At 42.0% G+C, this 20,706-nt stretch overlaps 1 protein-coding gene across 1 annotated transcript; it reads right to left on the reverse strand.

The window, feature by feature from the left end:
* Window positions 1–4,370: 4,370 nt before the first annotated feature.
* On the reverse strand, window positions 4,371–5,725 carry LOC128113920 (probable mitochondrial glutathione transporter SLC25A39). Its single transcript, XM_052743786.1, has 2 exons — window positions 5,650–5,725; window positions 4,371–5,351 (listed from the first exon to the last, which is right to left on the reverse strand). Exons 1-2 carry the CDS (start codon window positions 5,723–5,725, stop codon window positions 4,639–4,641), a joined length of 789 nt encoding a protein of 262 aa, XP_052599746.1. The 3' UTR covers window positions 4,371–4,638.
* Window positions 5,726–20,706: the final 14,981 nt, after the last annotated feature.

Genomic DNA, 20,706 nt, shown 5'->3' on the forward strand with positions numbered 1-20,706 from the left:
AGTTGCTTCTCAGTTGCTTCTTGTTCAAGTTAGGACAAAGACTTTTATCCATTCTTTTATTTTTTAAATAAATTTAAGTGTATTTAAAGACAAATAAATTCATTTATTTCTAAAAACTTGTAAAATTATGAAAAGCAAAAGAAGTGAAAACTCCAAATTTAAATTATCTATAATCCCTGAAGTCTTCCTAATATTGTGTGTGTGTGTGTGTGTGTGTGTGTGTGTGTGTGTGTGGCCATTTACTTATGATGCAATCCTCCCAAACTTAGTGGCTTTAAGTGAATAATTACATGATCTTATGACTTTGTGGCACAATAATTCAGGCTGGTTGTGGTTAGACGATTCCTTTGCTGTGTGTGTTGTCAACCAGAAGTATCTAGCGAGTGGCTAGCCTAGTCTAGAGGGGTCCAAGTCTGGCTCATTTTCCTGACTGCTGTGTAGACGGTACCGGCTCAAGTGAGCCTTTCCTTCACTAGGTAGAGTAAGGGTCACTGCATCTAGTCTCTGCAGCAGATAGCTGGAACCCAGCACAGTGGCTCAGGGACCTAAGAGTGGAATTTCTAAGAGACAAGGAAGGAAGGCTGCCAGTACCTCAGAGTTGAAGAAATAAGCACAACATCACTACTTCTGTATTCACTTGTTCCAAGGAGTCACAGACTACCCAGATTCTGGGGAGTGCAAAGAATGTGTGTACCTCTTTAATCTGCTTGTTGTTTACCATTGGTCAATGTTTTGTATTCTCACATGCAAAATATCTCATCTTAGATGGTCAGAGTCTTATCTAATTATGTCAGAAGTTAACAGACTGTGCCCATCCAACCTATTTTTTTTTTTATAAACAAGGCTTTATTGGGAGCGTCATGCCTATTGATTTATATATTGTCTGTGACTGCTGTCATGATGCAATGGCAGAGTTGAGAAATGATGACAGAGACTCATTATTTACAAATCAAAATAGTCACTCTTTTCCTACCTCCTGCTACCGCTTCCAAGGGTTGACTTGTTTTTCTGAATGAGGACCATGTGTAGCTGAAACTCAAGTTCATTTCACCGAGCACTGTGAGCTTCTGCCTGCAGACCTGTGATAACCCTACCTGTCTCCAGTACACAATGGTGGAAGCAGGGATGCATCAGCAGACACTTCAACAGCAGGCATATAGCACCCACCCACTCTAAGTATTTTGCTAGTCCCTCCACACTGGCCGAGTTCTGCTCCTTGGAGAGTACATTCTATGGCACTTGCTGTTGTTCCCCGGGTTTCTTTCTGTGTAGTCTGTCTGGAGTTGAGCAGTCTTCTCAGCCCGCCTTCTGAGGACTGATGCGCAATGGTGGCTTTACCTCTGAAACCGTCTCCATCAGTCCAAGCTAATGCAATTCCTTTATAAGTTCTTTTGGTTTCTTAGGTACCAATTTCATTATAGTCTCCTCCACACAAAAGCCACGACAGTATTTCTCTCTTAGCCCTTCTCTGCCTTAAGCACATATGAAGTTGCTATTGGCTGATGTCTGCCAGGTTCTAGAAGTTTCTGTTGCTCCATGAGAATGCCTGAGAAGGATATGCTTCCTCTGTGCAGTCCTCTAGCATACCTTGCAGTGCTCCTGAATGTCCTAAAAGGCACCGTGTCTTCAGAAGTCACAACCTTGAGCTTGTACTTTGCTTATGTTATTCTGAATGTGATTTTTGCCTCCAGGCTATTTCTTGGAGATGACTTTGCAGGAGACAGTGGAGATAGAGAAGCACCTTGTGATCTGAATGAGAAATGTCCCTCGTCGGCCCCTGTATTTGAATACTTGGTTCTCGGTTCCTGGTGCTGTTTGGGAAGGTTATGGAACCTTAAGGAGGGGCACCCTGGCTGGAGGAAGTGTGTCTCTGGGGTGAGCTCTGAGGCTCTGTAGCCTTGGTCCACTTTGTTTTCTCTCCCCACTTCCTGTGTGCAAATGAAACATAATGTCATTGTCTGCTTCCTGCTGCCATGGCAACTTTCCTCCATTGTGCTGGATTCTGTCTAGAGCCACAGACGAAAAGAAACCTTTTCTTCCTTAAGTTGCATTTGATCCTGGTGTTTTATCACAGTAATGGAAAAGTAATGAATACACATTTTCTCTTTTCAAGCCACTTGAGTCCTGACTTCATATTTTCTCTAAATTCTACTGGAAAACTGAACAATTCTTTAGGTTGATGAGTCTTTTCTGATGTGTTGCCACAAGCTTCTAGAAGCAAGCTGGCACCTTCTCCACTCTGCCTGGTAAATGTCATTGCCAGACCCATGAGTTCATTAGTCGTCCTTTCCACTTGACGGCCAGTCAGCATGGCCAGCCTCTCTACATGCACACTAACACCCCCCCTCACCTCTTCCAAGCCCCCACCAACACTCTTCTTGGGCTATTGAGCTTCTATGCAATGCTCAGGCCCAGGGCCAATGGCTCCCTGTAGATGTAACAGTCTTATTAAATAAGAAACACAGAGCCAAATGCAGAGTTAAAAGCCCCAGAGGTCAGAGCAGTAGCTAAGAGCTGATACTAAAAACCCTTTCTTACCCTTCACTGCCGCTGCTGTCCTTCCCCTCCAAGAGAGACCTATTTCCTGTGTATCTGTCTTTTTATTGACTTTCTGTTCTGCCTTCTCATTGGTTGTAAACCCAACCATATGACTTCCTTGTCACTGCCTGTCTATACAGACCTCCAGGTCTCTATGGTTGGTATTGAGATTAAAGGCGTGTGTCTCCATGCTGGCTGTATCCTTGAACACACAGAGATCTGCCTGTCATGTGATCGGGAGTAAAGGTGTGAGCCACCACTGCCAGACTTCTGCTAAATGGCTTGCTATTAGCTCTGACCCCCAGGCAACTTTACTTATTAACCTACAAATAAAATCACATTTCAGTACAAATGAAATCTCACCATGGCTCCCCTTTTTGACTTGTTTCCCCTGGGACAGGATTCCATTTCCTGATGCTGACATCTTACATATGTCACATATTTTTAATGCATCACTGCCAACGTCACTCCAGTCTTCTCCCGTACCTTGACACATTCTCTACAACGTCCACATAAAAGCTGAACTCACCTTTCCTCCTTGCTTCTGAGCCTTCCACCCATAGTGGCACGTGTTTTAAACATGCCGAGAGAGCTAGGGTCTGCATCTTAAAGAATCACTAAGTCAAAGAAACTTGTTTAGACCTAGTCCCTGGGATGGCTTTCTCTTTTAATGCTGTAACTTGACACGGAGATAATTGAAAGGAAAACCAAAGGAAACTTAAAAACAGGGAAAAGGTCAGAGGCAGCTACTGCTTACTTCTTGGTCTAGTTTAGATAGAATTTGGCTTATTTGCTAATGAATCTATCATAATACATATCCTTTTTCTTAAAGATTTATTTATTTATTTATTTATTTATTATATATACAGTGTTCTGCCTGCATGTATCCCTGAAGGCCAGAAGAGGGCACCAGATCTCATTATAGATGGTTGTGAGCCACCATGTGGTTGCTGGGAATTGAACTCAGGACCTCTGGAAGAGCAGCCAGTGCCCTTAACCTCTGAGCCATCTCTCCAGGCCCATGATACATGTTCTTAATGTGGATTATGGGCTTTTGGAAGGATGGAGAAGGCTCTCCATCCTCCACACATTTGGCACCTATTAGATGGGGAGAAATGAGAGATTAGCAGGTGAACATGAGCGATGTACCAAATAACATTCAGGGTTGCAAATACTGTTTTATTTCAGTAAGTTTTGGTTAGCTTTCTGAATCCATTACTACTAAAGTAGTGATTCTTAAGTGGGTGGTAATGTGGGAATTAGGGAGGAATGGGGGTGGGGGATGAAGGGGTACATATATTTTAAAAAACAGAGCTGGAAAGATGGCTCAGTGGTCAAGGACACTGGCTACTCTTCTGGAGGACTTGAGTTCAATTTCCAGCACCCAAACAGAGGGTCACAATTGTCTATTACCTACAGTTCCAGGAAATCCATCACCCTCTTTTGACCTTCAGGGCACTGCATACACTTGGTCTGAGACATATATGCAGGCAGAAACACATAGAATAAATAAATACCCAAACACATAAACATAAATAAACCTTCAAGAAGCACCAGGAAAACTTTTTGCTTTCTTATAGCACTAGAGACTGAACACAGGGTCTTGACTATGATAGGCAAACAGAATGCCTCTGAGTTATATCCTTAGCCACTGGCTCTTTGAGACAAGGTTTTGTTATGCAGCATGGGCTAGCTTCAAACTCATCATGTAGCCCAGGCTGATTTTCGATTCACAGTTTTTTGCTTTCACCTCTCAAGGGCTTAGATTACTGCTGTTTTCTTTTAGAGAACCCATTCTTCTTTTTTTTCTTTTTTCTTTTTTTTTTTTTTGCACAGAAGGTCATCATCTTTAGATGGGGAATAAACAGGGCTGCCTGGCCCGAGATCCTGATTCCTCGGAGCCAGGCTACAACAAATATCAGGGATACAAAGAAAAGGGCGGCTGTTAGATTTGGTCTTGAACTTGGAGGTGGACGAGTGGTCGTGGTGGGAACAGCAGGAACCCACGTTTGAGGGTAGCCTGGATGACTGGGTGGGAGGGAAGGCACTTGGCTCAGTCTCCTGTCCCGACCCGCGCAAGAGTTGGTTGTTCCTTGCCTTTCAGTGGTCCAGAGGCTGTTCCTGGTTGAGCCTCTGGAAGAAGCTTTTGCCAAACTCGTAAGTGCTGATCATGATGGCACACGAGGGAGCAGCCTTGATGATCCTTGGGAGGAAACCTGCAAAGAGGCCCCTGGTGCCTGATTCGGCCTGGATTCTCCGAAGCAGGAGGCAAGTGGAATCAACTCTTGGAGGTTTCACTCTCACAGCCTCCACGGACCCCAGTGCGATCTGTCGCTGGGTCTTCACCACATCAAAGGGCAGAGTAAGAGTGGCAGCCACCATTCCTGAGATGCCACCAGCCACGAAGCTGACGCCCACAGACGTCTGGTCTTTCGGTCTCAGCCCGTTCAGCCAGCCCTTTGCCAGCTCATAGTTGAACCAGTACAGAGCTGAGAAGGGCACATCTTGAAGGGCGGTGGGACCCCAGCCCAGCCACAGTGAGCGCCAGCCCCCCTGAGCCACCGAAGCTTGAACACAGGTAGTAGCTAGCTCCCAGTAGGACACGTGCTGAGCCTGCAGCTTGGTCCGCACAAGCTCCAAGGGGCTGATCACCGTCACGGTGCCCATGCGGGCGAGGGCACCAGCCATCATGGGTGCACAGAGGTCAGAGGTCAAGGACTGAGCACACAGGAACGCCTTGCGCGGACCCTGCACCGGTCGCGGAGCCGCTATGGGCCCGCCAGGCCCCTGGCGCGGCGCGGCGCAAGCACCGGCTCAGAGCCAGGATTGAAACTCCAAGATGGATGATCAGGATCCTGGGGGCATTAGCCCCCTTCAGCAAATGGTGGCCTCGGGAGCTGGGGCTGTGGTCACCTCCCTCTTCATGACACCCCTGGATGTGGTGAAGGTCCGCCTTCAGTCTCAGAGGCCCTCAGTAGCCAGCGAGTTGACACCTTCCAGATTCTGGAGTCTTTCCTACACCAAATCGCCCTCTGCTCTGCAGTCCCCAGGGAAGTGCCTCCTCTACTGCAACGGCGTCCTGGAGCCGCTGTACCTGTGCCCAAATGGTACCCGCTGTACCACCTGGTTTCAGGATCCTACCCGATTCACCGGCACCTTGGATGCCTTTGTGAAGATTGTGAGGCATGAGGGCACTAGGACCCTATGGAGCGGCCTCCCAGCCACCTTTTTTTTCCCTTTTTTTTAAAGATTTATTTATTTATTATGTGTACAGTGTTCTGTCTGCACGTATCTCTGCAGGCCAGAAGAGGGAGCCAGATCTCATTACAGATGGTTGTAAGCCACCATGTGGTTGCTGGGAATTGAACTCAGGACCTTTGGAAGAGCAAGCAGTGCTCTTAACCTCTGAGCCATCTCTCCAGCCCCTAGATTACCCATTCTTAAACTTCCTAGGGAGGTTGTCGCTCCTTCATGGCCTGGCAGGAATTTGGCTTCTTGTTCTATTTGACCAAACAATTCCAGTTGCTTTAAATTATTTTGCAGTTTATTGCTGCCCGGTGGGATTTGTAATCACAGGAGCTTTCTAGCCCAGAGCTTTGAGTGAGTTGCTTCTACCTCCTTTAAGCTCTTACTTGGTACCATGTTTAAAAGAATCTCCACAGAGCCCTCAGAGTAACATCCGAGCTTGTTAAGAGCTTTCCTATAGAAGAAGCATCATGTGTTGTCTGTGTGCCTGAACACAGCACAGTGTGAAATAAAACTATAAGTTTTACTGTAAGCTACACCCCAAGTGTTGGTGGCCAGCTAGTTATTTTGCATTTAACAAGGCCTTAAGCCAGCATCAAAGATTGCAAAGGAGGCATTCAAAACCCAGCTGGAAACTGTTATCTCCTCTTCCTAGTTGAAGGTAGAAAAGAGTTGAGTTGGAGTTTTGAAGATCACTGTTTGCAAAGATCCTTCTGTGAGCTTCCAGTCTCTCTATCTTGCAGAGCAAGAGAAAGGGGGTGATTGGGGTGTGTGTGTGTGTGGAAGGGTAGGGACACTAGGGAAATGATCCCCATGGGGAGCTACACTTCTTTTAAAGCTTTTGTGTGACTTACTCCTGAAAAAAATACCTACATAGCAGAAGACAGCGGCCATCTGGCTGTGACTGTGGAGAGAAGAGCAGCAGAAACTGCTGTTTGAAGTTGAGATTTTGATGCCCTTTGATGAGCTATTGCAACTTGCCTATCCAGTTTCCCTGCTAAGCAGGCATGAGCACTTTCCTCTGGGCTAGTGGAAAACCCCTATCAGACTGTCTTATATCCAGCTTAAGAGTTTCACCAAAGCAGATGGACCATCACAGGAACTGTGCATGATAAGCTCAAAGAAGCTTCCAAGAGCCTACAAGTGCGTTAAGAGAAAAAAGCCCAGCTTTGACCATGTGTCAGATCCAGGCAATCCCCAAAGTATATTGGCATGGTAGTATTCATGGAACTGAATGCTTTCCTCATCCTTGCCTTCTCCACCTACCCACCATTAGGAGGGGGTGGAGGGAATCTAGAGAGTTGGCCAGGTGGGGAAAGAGAGTGGCCATACACCCCCTTTCCCCACAGCTGCTACCCCAAGCAGAACAAATGTGGGCAGGGTGAAAGGTGCAGAGGAGAAAAATTTCAATTTTAAATTATGGGTATCCTGTGTCTGTGTGTGTATGCATGTGCCCCTGTGTGCATGTGAGTGTGTGAGCACACACTCAGCTGCTGCCCTCAGAGACCAGAGGGGCATCAGATCCCCTGGAACTAGAGTTACATGCAATTGTGAGCTGCCTGACATGGGTGTGGAAACTGAACTCAGGTCCTTTGCAAGAGCAGTGCATGCTCTTAACCACCAAGCCATTCTCTAGCCCTTGATATTTTTAAGCTTTTAATGAACATGTGTTTTTAAAATTATTGTTATTTGGAAATATTCATATAGGTTTATGAAAATAAAGAGAAAGATCATAGTGACTTCCTAAGGTTTTCTAGGGGAAATAAAATGAAAGAAATAATCTCTTAGAACAGTAGAGGAAAAAAAATAATGCCTTCTTTTATTGCACCCAAGTAGTCTTCCTTGTTCAATGCAATGCTTGCAGATTTGGGACCTAAAGGTGGAAGCTGCAGGGCTTATTACAAAGGAAATATTTGGAACCCCAACCAAAAATGTTTTTGCAGTAGAACACTGTTCCTCGACTTAATTACAAAAGCAACCAAAGCTTTAAAATTGAGGCTAAATAAATGTACTCTATAAGTTACCTCACTGTCAGTGCATAGTAGTTTTTTTTTTTTTTCATTTTATTTTGCAAGATATTTTGGGGGTATGACTAATTTTTTTTTCTGGTCCCACCTTCAGGTATAACATATCAATTTAGCTACTACAGGGTTTCTGTTTTCAAAAATGTCTCTTCAGAGAGAGTGTGTGAGCAAGAGTGAGAGAGAGAGGGGAAAGAGAGAGAGAGAGAGAGAGAGAGAGAGAGAGAGAGAGAGAGAGAGAGAAGATCTATAGATCATGAGTCAAAATCTTTTCCTCTGTGGACCTTATATTAACTTCTAGAGGCTGTCTAATTGAATTTCAACTAAAGTATGGGAAGGGTGGCTGAGGAAATGGCTCAAAGGTTAAGAGGGCCGCTGGTCCTCAGAGTATCTGAGTTCAGGTCCTAGCATCCATATCAGGTGGCTCATACCACCTGGAACTCCAGCTCCAGGGGAGGTGACACCCTTTTTTGGCCTCTGTGTGCACCTGCACATGCATACACATAGACACACACAGACACACAGACACATAGACACACACAGACACACACAGACACACAGACACACAGACACACACACACACACACACACACACACACACACACACACACACACACTTTAACTTATAGGAACAGGGGCAGTGACAAACTTCTTATCTTCTCATGCCCTAGTGACCCAGGGTCTATGTCAGGGCAGCAGTCATACACAAAGCAGAATGGAAATCAGTAGTCAATGAGTCCTGAAACCCTACAAAGACTGAGAAGTCTCCTGCTTTGTAAAGCTCTCTGCTGATGCTGTTTCCATTCACTGACGATTGCAGAGGATTTTTTTTCTGGCTAAACTTAGCTAATAACTTAGCAAAATAAGTCAAGAAGTAGAAAAAGTGATGCAGAGTTATTTTTATTCCTTAAAAAAAATTGTTCTGACCTTGCTAGAATGGTCTTGGGGCTTTTTCTTTAATCACACAGAGCTTTCCCCAAATGAAGAAGTTGTGTAGGTGTAAAGCAGATCAATATGCACACACCCACCTGCCTCTGTTGTCTTTTTAGCCCCTGGTGTTGCAGTTTGTAATGTGGCCCCCTTTTAAGAGGAGCTGCAAGAATATTATTATTCCTTAGTTTTGATATAACCACGTCTTATTGATTTTCTTTGAAAATATGAACAAGCATTTGACCGGTTCTCTAACTTCACAGTCATTTAACACAAATTCCACTCTCGCAGAAGTAGTTATTTTAGGGCCTGTCCCACGGCCTTCTTCCTCTGAGGGATGCACCACCAGAACCTGTTAAGGCGGCCATGGGTTTGAACTCTACAGCCCACTCGTATGACCACGATATTTGGACATGGCTTCCTCTTTGGACATAGCAGACTGGATTAGGGCCAAACTTCAAACTGAACTGGGTCAATTGGTCTTTTAGTCGGCAGCTTGGAGTGAGGATTCAGAAATGCGAGTTTCGCCAGTTGCCTTAAGTGGGGTGACACACGACACACGTTCTGGAGCAGAGGTGACTGCAGTAGGCTGGCCGTTGTAAGTGACATTCGTTTTTAGAGAAAGAAAAATGAAAACTGTTTTGAGAGGTTAAAAAGAATGAGACTGTGTAGGTAGACAGAGGCAAGGAAGTGTGGCAGAAACCAGTGGAAAGTTGTCTTGGTTACTGGTGGGTGTGTTTCCTCAAAGGGTCCTGGTCCTCAGTGACATCAACGATACCAATGGCAGGTCTTAACAATGTAGTCTCATGTTGTCACAACATTTTGTTTGCTTATTTTGTGTCCCCTTTGGACTAAAGGGTTTCCGTTATCTGTAGCCCAAAGTAAATTTGCTGAGCTATTTATCCAGTTGCAAAACAGATGTTGACAGCTCTAACCACTTCTTTGGCTTGCATTGCCCATGGCTGATTCCCTTCAAAGAGTAATGTTGCCACCTGCTCAGGAACCTTGAAGAACATTCTGATCAAATACACAGACTTCCCCTTTGCTGTTTGTATCTCTGACTTGACTCCTTTGGAAAGTCCACTCACCTAAAGTACATAATGACAAGAAAAAAGCATTTCTAGAGAATCTACCATTAGTCGTATTAATATTCAGCACTGGAACCCAAGCTTTCTTAGTCTGTGTCTGCTTAGGCTGTCACCACAGCATCTAATTACTCAACACGTCTAAAGATTCAGCCCCTGTGTAAATCCTGCCATTTCTTTTCTAATGTTTATTTTATTTTATGTACATGAATGTTTGTCTGAAGATATGTCTGTGCACCGCGTGTGCTCCTGGGACTCACAGATGTTAGAAGAGGGAATTGGATCCCCTGGAACTGGAGTTATAGATAGGTGTGAGTGATTGTGTGGGTGTTGGTAATCCAACTTGGGTCTTCCACAAGAGCAGTTAAGTGCTCTTACCGGCTGAGGCTGAGCCATCTCTCTAGCCCCTGTAAATCATATGAGAATGAGAGATTAATATTAGGTTTAGATTGTTCTAACTTGACAGGAAAATTTCTAGTCAGAGCATAAACAGCTCTGGATTAACTAGTTATACATGTTTTCACTCCTTTTAAAATACAAGACCTGTTTTATGGTAACCACATTTTGCAACATGTTTTCTAATACTACTACTCTCCCGCAGTCCCTATTATGAACTAGACACAGTTTTAAGAAATTTATATGTTGACCACCCACGCACTGTCCAGTAGCCAAGCAAGAGGTTTAGTCATTCCATAGCCTTATGTCGTATGTAATCAGTGCACTGCGTGATCACGTAATCTATGCACATGGGTGGTATAGCTGCATAAGCCCATATGCGCATATGAGGGGGCTGGGGGTCGGGGGGTGGGTGGGTGAGTGGGGGTGAGGGTGCCTATAAAAAGCGGGTTCCATTTTATCCCTTCTCTCTCTCCCTGCACGACCATGACCATTTCTCATCGGCCTGAGCACTCCCTTCTGTTCCTTTCCCCTAATAAACTCCTACAGTGGGAAAAAAAAAGAAATTTGTATGTATGATCTCTATACTCAAAATTAATACATGATTAGTTCTTCACAAGAATTTGTGAGATATGCGCCATTGTCCTCATTTAAATTAATCAGATAATTTTATTATCTGATTATCTATTACATTTATATAATCACTGGAATACATACTCATTACCAATGGGGATAAGAGCTTTGAAAAAAAGAAATAAAAATATGAAAGATAACAGGAAATTGAGTTACTAAAGTGGCCATGGAAGGCTCCTTAGTAGAAGTGATTTTTTAGCCATGTTTGGAAAGGCCGAGAAAAGAGCACAAAGAAGTAGGAGTTTCAGGATTTGAGTCAATAATGCTGGGACTTTATGTTCACCTGTATGGAAACCCAGGGTTGAGAAAGAGCTTGGTGTGCTGGAACCCTTCAAGTGAGGCCACTGCGAACCTCATTTATAACAAATATCTACTCAGACCCCTTTAGCTATTCTGAAGTGAAATTCACATGTACTTAAGTCATTTGTGCTGGTAAGCTTTTGAACTCTATCTGTCAAAAACCTTTGGGCATTTCTGTGTGTGATTTCCTTGATTAATGATTGATGTAGGAGGACCTGGGGCACTGTGGACAGTACCACCTGTGGGTAGGTGTGGTGATTTAAAGAGAATGGTGCTATTAAGAGGTGTGGCCTTGTTGGAGGAAATGTGTCACTGTGGGGGCAGGCTTTGAGGTCTCTTTTCTCAAGCTTCACTCAGTGTGTCATCAGTTGACTTCCTGTTGCCTCTGAGTCAAGATATAGGACTCTCAGCTCCAGCATTATGTCTGCCTGCACATTACCATGCTTCCCATTATGATCATGATGGACTGAACCTCTGAAACTGTAAGTGAGCCACCCTCAATTAGATGTTTTCTTTATAAGAGTTGTTGTGGTCATGATGTCTCTTCACAGCAGTAGTAAACCCTAAGACAGTAGGCAGTCCTGGGTTGCACAAGAAATCGAGCAGAGTAAGCCATGATGAGCAAGCAAACAAGCAAGTATCCCTCAATGGTCTTGGCTTCAATTCTTAATTGCAAGTGTCAGCCTTGACTTCCTGATTTAGTTTCTCTTGATCATGGGCTGTAACCTGTAAGCTAGATAAACCCCTTGCTCCCCAATTGCTCTTGGTCAAAGTGTTTTATCATAGCAACAGAGAAGCAATCTAATACATCATTTAAAAATCAGTATGATATCCTCATTAGAACACTAAAGAGAATCAAGAGGAGATAACTATATTGTCAATTAATAAGAATTTCAATATGTAAACTATTGGTCAAATGTATTATGGAAAATATAATGAAGGTGTCAGAGGCTTATAGATCAGTGGTTCTCAACCTGTGGGTTGTGACCCTTTGGGGGTCAAATGACCTTTTCACAGGGCCCATCTAAGACCAAAGGAAAACACAAATATTTTACACTATGATTCATAACAGTAGTGAATTTATAGTTATGAAGTAACAATGAAAGTAATTTTATGGTTGGTGGGTCACCACAACATAAGGAACTGTATTAAAGGGTCATAGCATTAGGAAGGTTGAGAACCACTGCTACAGATGAACATCAGATCATCATGTACAAGACAGATGGATTCAGCTGTATTGGTTGGCGACTCACATTTCATTGCTAAATTTCTGTTGATGTGCTGTTTTTATGTTGTGAATGGCTTTTGGAAACTTCTGAACAAAAGGAAATACCACTTTCTAGATTTACCCAGACACTGTGCATGTTGGATATGGTAGCCACACCTATAATCCCAGGATTCTAAAGAAGACTCATGAGTAGAGTTCAACCTGGGCTGCTATAGCAAAACTCTCAAAAAATCCCTCAAACTCCAAATGGCAAAAAGCATATAGATTAATTTGTTTCTGTATACAGAACAGAATGACTCTTAAGTACTAATAAACCTCAAATGAATGTCTAGTGGGATATTATAAGTCAGATAGCAGAAGGCTTCTTTACTGTGTTGGCTGCACAGTAAATGTCAACAGTGGCTTTTAACCATTGTAAGGGAAAAATTATTTCCCAGGGAATGTGCCACATCCCAGAGAACAGCTGGGACTGAGCACTGTAACAAAATGGAAGAGGGATTGAAGGGGTGGATTGAAGGGTGAGCAGGCTTGGGCCATCCAGGGATGTAGTAGCCCCAGGGATGTTCCAAGGGCCATAGGCTCTTTCCTCAATATCTCTTTAATCTTCGTAACTTCTTGGTATTGTTTTTATAGCTAATAGAAATGGACTTACTTTTCTAAATGGTCTCTAAGCTCATAATAAGAAACATTATTTCCCACTTGGGTTTCAAAATTGCAAAACACTATTGTCTTTGCCTGCTTCAGTTTAGGGTATTAAAAATGTGAAGGTTATTAAAACTGAGTAGGAGCTTAAGGACCTTATAGAAAGACGAGAAGGAGAATTAATAATAAGAAAATGCCAAATGAAGTCTCAGCTGGTTTAAACTGGTCAGCACCAAATTCTTGGGAAAGATACATCTTGGTGCCATTCTGAATACTGACTGAATAGATAAATTCTCAACATCTGAATAGAGCATGTTACAAACCTTAGGCTGCAGATAAAATCCTGTATTCATTATTGTTATATAGTTTGTCAACACAGGGGGATTATTGGTTCCTAGAACCTGGATTTGACTATTGGGCACTCAAAATTATTGCTTGATTTAAGTTCAACGTATATATAAAAAACCATGGCTTTGGTATTGATTTTGGTACCCAGGCTGGTTCCAAAGGAAGACAACCACAAGCATGGACTTTCTGAATTGGTCCTGTGGCGTTTGGAACTGATTTTAGGATCTCCTTATGTTTAACAGTGTTAACGGTTAGTCATTTCCAATGCAAAGGAAGTTTTAATAGTTCACGGTGTGACCTAACAATAGAAATAGGCAAACTGTCACCGTTTGTATACTCCCATTCAGCCACTTACAAGAAGTTAAGCATATCATGACACCTTAACATTTTTTTGTGTGTCAAACTCTTTATATATAATGGCATAGGCTGGTGTGGTGGTCAATATTGTCAGTTTGACAGAATCTAGAATCACCTGGGAAATGGGTCTCTGAATATGGCTATGGGGATTATCTTGATTATGTGAAATCACATGGGAAGACCTACCTTAATTGTGGGTGGGACCATTCCCTGGGCAGGTGATTCTAAACTATGTAAAAGAGAAAGCGAGCTAGCAGATATTTACACCTGTTTCCTGATGGTGGATGACATGTGATCGACTACTCTGGGCCCCTGCTGCCTTGACGTCCTCACCATCATGGATTTTTGCCTTGAACTGTGGGCATAAATGAACCCCTTCTTCCCTGGGTTTCTTTTATCAGAGTATTTTATTGCAGTCACAGGAAACTAAGGTAGCTGATTTGTTTCAGTGGTCCCTAGGCAAAGCAGGAATTGGGAAGGTCAGGGTTGCAGAACTGTTGGGTTGATTATTGCAACCCCATAGCCTTACCACCTAAGAGGTGCTTAGATAAGGTGTGGACAGAGTGCTGGAGGACTTGAGGGAATTGCTCCAACAGTTGGAAAAATAAAGATGTTGGACCAGAATGGAAACTTTAAGGGCAGGGACAAGCTTTACTTACCTTTGAAAATCTCACAATGCCTTGCCTTACTACCTTTTTACTGGTATGCACTTAATAAAGGTTGGCCAAATTGGGCCACATACTTGATGACAGGGCATTTCTTTCCCTGCTAAGGTTTAACACGAGTAGAACTGTCTACTAGCTGATGAATGAATGCTACTATGCTGTTGAACTAATAAGGTAAGTTTATTTATATCAATTTGCTTACTCCAGAATAAACACTTCTTACATGGAAGTTTTTATTTTTGTATTTTTATTTTTTTAGATTTTATAGCTGGCTTAACTACTACTAAGAAACTGGGACATAGATATTCTAACTTGGTATTAATTTTTGGGATGTAGACAGCATCACTTCTGATTTTTCTTTCCCTTCAGTTAAGTGAGCTCATATTAACCAAATCATCTGGTTGTTATGAAAAGTATTTTAATAAAAATATTCCCACCCAAAAGCACCCCTTTGGTGATGAGTGAACTTTGGAATAATGAGGTGGTGATCCCCAGCTCAGCAGGAGGGAGAGAACTGAGAACAGCATCCAGAAGAAAAGACTTGCAACCTCCCCCAGGGGACAATTATGGTAATAATCACAGCAAGCAATAACAGCAAAACTCCAACAGCACTTTTCCAGGATGCCATGCCCCTGGTGGGACTTCTACATGCAAACCGGAAGGGGCGGAGGCTCAAAGGCTTGTCTTGAGGTTGTACTGAGTGACAGTTTGCCTCTAGCTGAGGAGACAACTGTTAGGCTAACAGTATAGGGGTGTACCAGTGAGCAGAGGGGAGGGTGATGGTGAGGAACGCTGTGTCAAGCTGCTTTTCTGTCTCGGTCTCCCAAGCTACTTCTGGAGGGTGATGCACAGTGCTTTGTGTTTGAGTACGCTCTCTCTGTACAGTGTCTGTTGAAGGAAGTGTCTTTCGGCACACCATCTGTTGAAGCCTCTGTTGAAGGAACCATTTGTGCTCTAACTTCCTCTTTGTGGAATTCTCTTATTAGATGGAATTAACAATGTAAAAAGGAAATGTCAAAGGAAGGCCTTCTTGGAAGTTATGAATGTGTCACATCCCATTTGATGTTGTCTGGTATCAATGGTTGAGGATGTTCCCATCGATATAAAAGCTCCCAGTTCGATACATTGCTAATCAGGACAGAGGACGATAGATTTGATCAGGATTAATGTATTCCCTTTGTCCCAACCATTATATTAACTATAACCTTGTCCTAGAACCTCCTAAATGCTTTGGAATATGGCTAATTACATTTCTGAAAATGAAACCGTGTCAGTTACTTACATGTAAGAACTCAGAGAAGCTTCCATAGTTCTAATCAAATATGCACAAAAGGCAAGAAACACTTTTATCTCAAATTCACCCGCTGGTCTCTTTCATCAAGCTGCTGCGGAGGATCTTCTGATGGCTGACTAGTGTGAATTAAGAATTTCAATTTCTTCCTTCAGCATTAGCAGTCAACTATTCCTTGACGGAATATTTGAGTCACACCTGACGGCGTATGCTCCAAGTGGCAGAATCCACCCTCGACGCCAAATTGAGCTTTATATATTAAACAGCCTATTTGTTTTTTGATTCTTGAGCTTTGCCTGGGGCATCTTCTATAATTAATCTTCCCTTAGGTTTAGAAGACTCCTGCCCAATCCTCTTGGGTTTGTTAAAGAAAAGAAAGTTTTCATATGAAAACTGGTGTCATTTCATATAGATTTTACCCTTTAAATCCACTTTCTTTTAAAATCCAGTGAATGCCTCAAACTAGAAAGATGAAAAGCCCGCATATATCTACCGTCCATCAACACTGGCCGATGGAGAACACAATACAGTAAAGGAAAGGAGTAGCTTTTTAATATTCTTATATTCTCCATTCCCATCACACACACGTCTACTGCACAAGGCGGCCCAGCACGGAGTCTGATATCACTGCAGTGTTTTCAAGAAGCAATAATTGAATACTCCTCATTAAAAAGGTCCATAAAAGAATCACATTAAAGCCAATACAAACAATAAACCTTGCAAAAGCTGCTTTCAGCTCTAAGAGAGTGGCAAAAGGAAGATTTGCTTCAATTGTGGTCTTCCTGCTCATAGCAAGATTTTGAAAATCTTGTGGACTGAATTTGTCTAAGCCAAGCAGGCGACTCACTAATTAATTCGGGAAGACCAGGAAGTTATTTTAAATGCATCCGTTTCAAGACAGTCATCTCCAGGAATTTATCCCTAATCCCAAGGGAATACCCAAGAGGACAAGCTAATTATCTTTAATCACTTCATTAATAGGTAATTCTTACAAAGAGTAATTCTTACCTAAACCCACCAAGTAGCCTTTTCCCAGATAGACCCAGCCCAATCCAAACACTAATTTCAGTAAATGAGAATTTGACCAAACTACATTGCTACAAATAATTCTAAATGTATCTAATTCAAAAGCAGTAATGAAAAAGTCACCTTTTGTTTTGTCTTTAATCAGAAAGGCAGTTTTAGAAGGCTCTCAGGCCCAAGGGTTCGAACTCCCCTCACACATGCAGACAGTGGTGCTGGCTTGCCCCCCCCCCCCCATCCCCAGCTTCTCAACCACTTTGTTCTGCCCTTTCTGACAAAGTCCCTGTTTTCTCTTAACCACTGAATGATTTCTCATCTCAGGTTCTCTCTCTCCGTGTTTCTTCTTCATTCAAATGCTCAGACCTGTTTCTGGTCTGGCCGCCTACACGGACAGATTTGTGTCTTTTTTTATAGGTGACCCATAGAGCCAGCTCAGGTTTTACAGGGTCTGACTCAGTGGTTTCTCAGTTCTCCCCATCTGAAAAATACAAGGAGGTCTGTTCTAGTGAGATGTGTTTATTTTACGTTTTTATACTCTTGGGTCATGTGGTGAATGTTACTGCCTCTAGGATGGTCATTTAATAAAGAATCTGAATATTTATAACATGTCTTCCAGGGGTGCCATTTGTGTGTGAGTGTGTATGTGTGAGTGTGTGTGTGTGTGTGTGTGTGTGTGTGTTTGTGCATGAGTGTGCATTTCCCCAGTTGCCTCTAAATCAGTAGAACTCAAATTTCACTTGAAAAAAAAAATACAATGTGATTTTCATAGGGGACTGCTGGGCCTATCTTCACTTTACGGACTGGGAGGCTTGGGTGGATCACAGAGTTCTTAGGTCCAGGTTCCCAGGCAGTATGGTAACGACTGCTTCAAGGACTGGGCTTGGGACCTGTTGCTCTAGAGATAAGGCAAGAGAGGGGTTAATGCTTCGCCTTGAGAGGTACTTATGATGTGTGTGTTGGGGGGGGTATTCTACATTTTATTATATTTGTTATTCTTTAAAACAATTTTAACTTTAGTTTTTTGGTCATCTTCTTCCCCTCCCCCAAGTCCTCCCAGATCCTCCCCCTTCCCTACCCACCCAACTTTATGTTCTTTCTCAACAAACAAACCAAAGTTCAATACAACTACAAAATGCCCCCCAACACAACTGTAACAAAACTGAAAAAAACTGTAACAAAATAAAGGCGTACACACACACACACACACACACACACACACACACAACAAAACACACAAAGAACCAAAAAGCTAAAAACCAAAAAAACAACAAAAGACCCTGTGGAGTCCGTTATATGTTGGTCAGCTACTCCTGAACATGAAGCCTGATCTGGAGTGGTTGATGTCACTCAGAGAAAACTGATTTTCCGTTGAGTCAGTTATAACCTGCTTCTTACCTTGGCAGCTTTGGCCCTTGGCTGCTAAAGCTCCCTCAACTTCCAGTTCTTCACTGTTCGAAGAGTTTAGAAAACATTCCTCAGAACTCTTTAAGAGGAAGAATGTAGAAGAGGTCTATTCAGGGATCTGAAAGGACCTGAAGCATGGTGGGTGGTTTGCTGTTGCTACTTTTTATTCCTTCATTAGAACCCCATTTTTAGGGCATTGAATTGAATCATACAGGGTCTTTTAAGCATTCATTTGAGGAAAATATGTGCCTGACTAGGAAATAAAATACTTGGGAAGACTTTTGATAAAATAGTGATTCTAAAATTTGTCCAGGCTTGTCCAACAGAAACTGAAAGAGTTTTGAAAGCATGTTTCTTTTAAAAGATTCCAAATCTTTAAAATATGTGCTCACAAGATATGAAAATATAAAGTTGCAATAATCAAAACAACATGCTATTGACTTAGAAAATGGCAAATGAATTAAAGAAATAGATTGAAAAAGTCTATCAGCCACAGGCAGATATATATGAATTTATCTATGCATTTGAAGAAGAATACATGTAAATGGATATACAGAGAATTTCAAGTTTGTGAAAAATGTGTGGACTATTAAACTGTGTTGGGAACATTAGCTATGGATTTAAAATAACTTTGATTCATGCCTTAGATCACACAAAAATAATGTCTAGGTGAGTTTTTTAAAATCTAAAATATGTTAAAAGAAAAAAAACCCTGCTATATTTCCATGATCTTGGAGAATAAAAAGAAATAATGGTAAAAATTCTGGATTGAAATATCAGAAATTTATATTAATAACCTGCATACAAAAACTACTCATTTTAAATAAAGATAAAAGTCAAAATGGCCTGACTAAAACTATTTTAAAGTCAAAATAAAAAATATTTGAATCCAGTTATTATTAAGAAAATCATTAATTTCTTTATTATTAAGGAAATTATAGTGATCAATTATTAAGGAAAAGACTGGGTAATGAAACTAGATTTTTAAAACACTAAGAGAACAAAATACACAGAAGACAATCTTAGAAAATTGGGGGAAAGCTGGACAGTAGCCAGTGGAGAAGAGGAAGGAGACCTTGAAAAGATAAAGGTAGAGAATCATGGTGTCACTAGGGCTGTGCCCACCAAGCTTAAAAAGGAAAATTTATTAACTTTGGTAAAAAGCAAGAAGTGCACACACTTGGAAATGAAAATCTACCTCTATCAATTTCTGCACTAGAAATATTTTTATGTGGGAGCAATAATAATCATAAGGCTGTTTATTGAGGCATTTAAAAAATCATTTAAAGTTTTTTTGAAAATAATTTTTCATCTAATATATATATATTTATTTATTTAACAAAGATTTACTTGTTTCTTCTTTTTCTGTTTTTGACTTTATTTTTATTTACTCTTGTGTCTTTCACATCATGCATCTTGATCCCGTTCATTTCCCCATCTCTTTATATCCACCCTCTTCCCTTGCAACCTCCTCACCAAAATAAAATAAAATAAAATTTAAGAGAAAAAAGAAAAGGAAAAAGAAATCAATCTGGAAACTGTAGTGTGACACAGTGAGTCATGCAGTAAGCCCTTTTATCCATATATCTTTACTTGCAAGTGTTTGTTGAATAGAGTCACTGATGTGGTTTGAGGCCTCTGGTTTCTGCTTCACTATCAATGCCAAGCACTCAGTGGAACTCCTCTTGGTTATCCTGTTGCTTCCCTGTATCATGGAAATCCTGCAGTTTTATATCTGCAGGACTGGTCTCTTCACATGCTCCAGCAGATCATAGATGGGGTGGACATTGGGGTGGGACAACTTATAACCTTGGTTCTGGGCCTGGGTAGTTGCAGGGTTGATCAGCCCACCAGATGTCACCCATCCTCACCTCCAGTTGTGGTTCTCTGTGTTAAATACCATCTGCTGCAAGAAGATTCTCTGATGAGGGCTAGATGATGCACTGGTTTATGGGTGTAGTAATATATCTGTAAGAGTCATTTTATTGTCATGTTCCTTTAGTAGAATAATAATAGTAAAATTTCCCCTAGAGCCCATCATCTATCTAGCCTGGAGTTATAATGTTAGAAATATTTCTTGGTCTTTGTATCTGTTCTTGTTTGTGTTGGGTGAGTGTTCCAGTCTTTGGTTGCAGTTGCTCTCTCTGGATAGTAGACTAATGTGGCTGTGGGTTTCCTGGTAGAGAGTGCTTCTGTGGGTAGGCAGGTGAAGAAAGGAATGAAGAAAGGAAAGGCTAAAAGGGACTGTGGGAAAGATGTCTAGAACAAGTCTGCATCAAGAGGCAGGGGACACAGGAAATTGAGGTGTGTTGTGTTGGGAGGAGGGGCTCCTGTAAGCAGGCTGTTAAAGGATTAAGAGTAAGTCTGGATAAATCCTAATGAAGTACAAGAAGGACAGTGAAAATCATCTACCCAAGTCCCAGTTCAGTGTAGCCACAGTGGATCTTTGGTAGAAAGTGTTCCTACAGATTGGTGGCTGACATAAAGTAATGGAGATAGTTTATAATAGAAGGATTAGAGGGTCAGCAGGAAAGAGGTAAGCTGGGTCTGTCTGCACCAAGAATGGATTCCCCATGGCTGAGGCATTTCTATTAAGACT

Source organism: Peromyscus californicus, unplaced genomic scaffold (genome assembly GCF_007827085.1).
Source record: "Peromyscus californicus insignis strain IS unplaced genomic scaffold, ASM782708v3 Scaffold_19__1_contigs__length_69161282, whole genome shotgun sequence".
Lineage (NCBI taxonomy): Eukaryota > Metazoa > Chordata > Mammalia > Rodentia > Cricetidae > Peromyscus > Peromyscus californicus.

Excerpts from the sequence above, each read along its gene's own strand:
- LOC128113920 (XM_052743786.1), bottom strand. The coding sequence starts at position 5,725 with ATGCCTCACAATCTTCACAAAGGCATCCAAGGTGCCGGTGAATCGGGT. Across the intron at positions 5,352-5,649 it reads GAAACCAGGTGGTACAGCGG|CCGGTGCTTGCGCCGCGCCG; the intron begins GTACCATTTGGG and ends CCTGGCTCTGAG.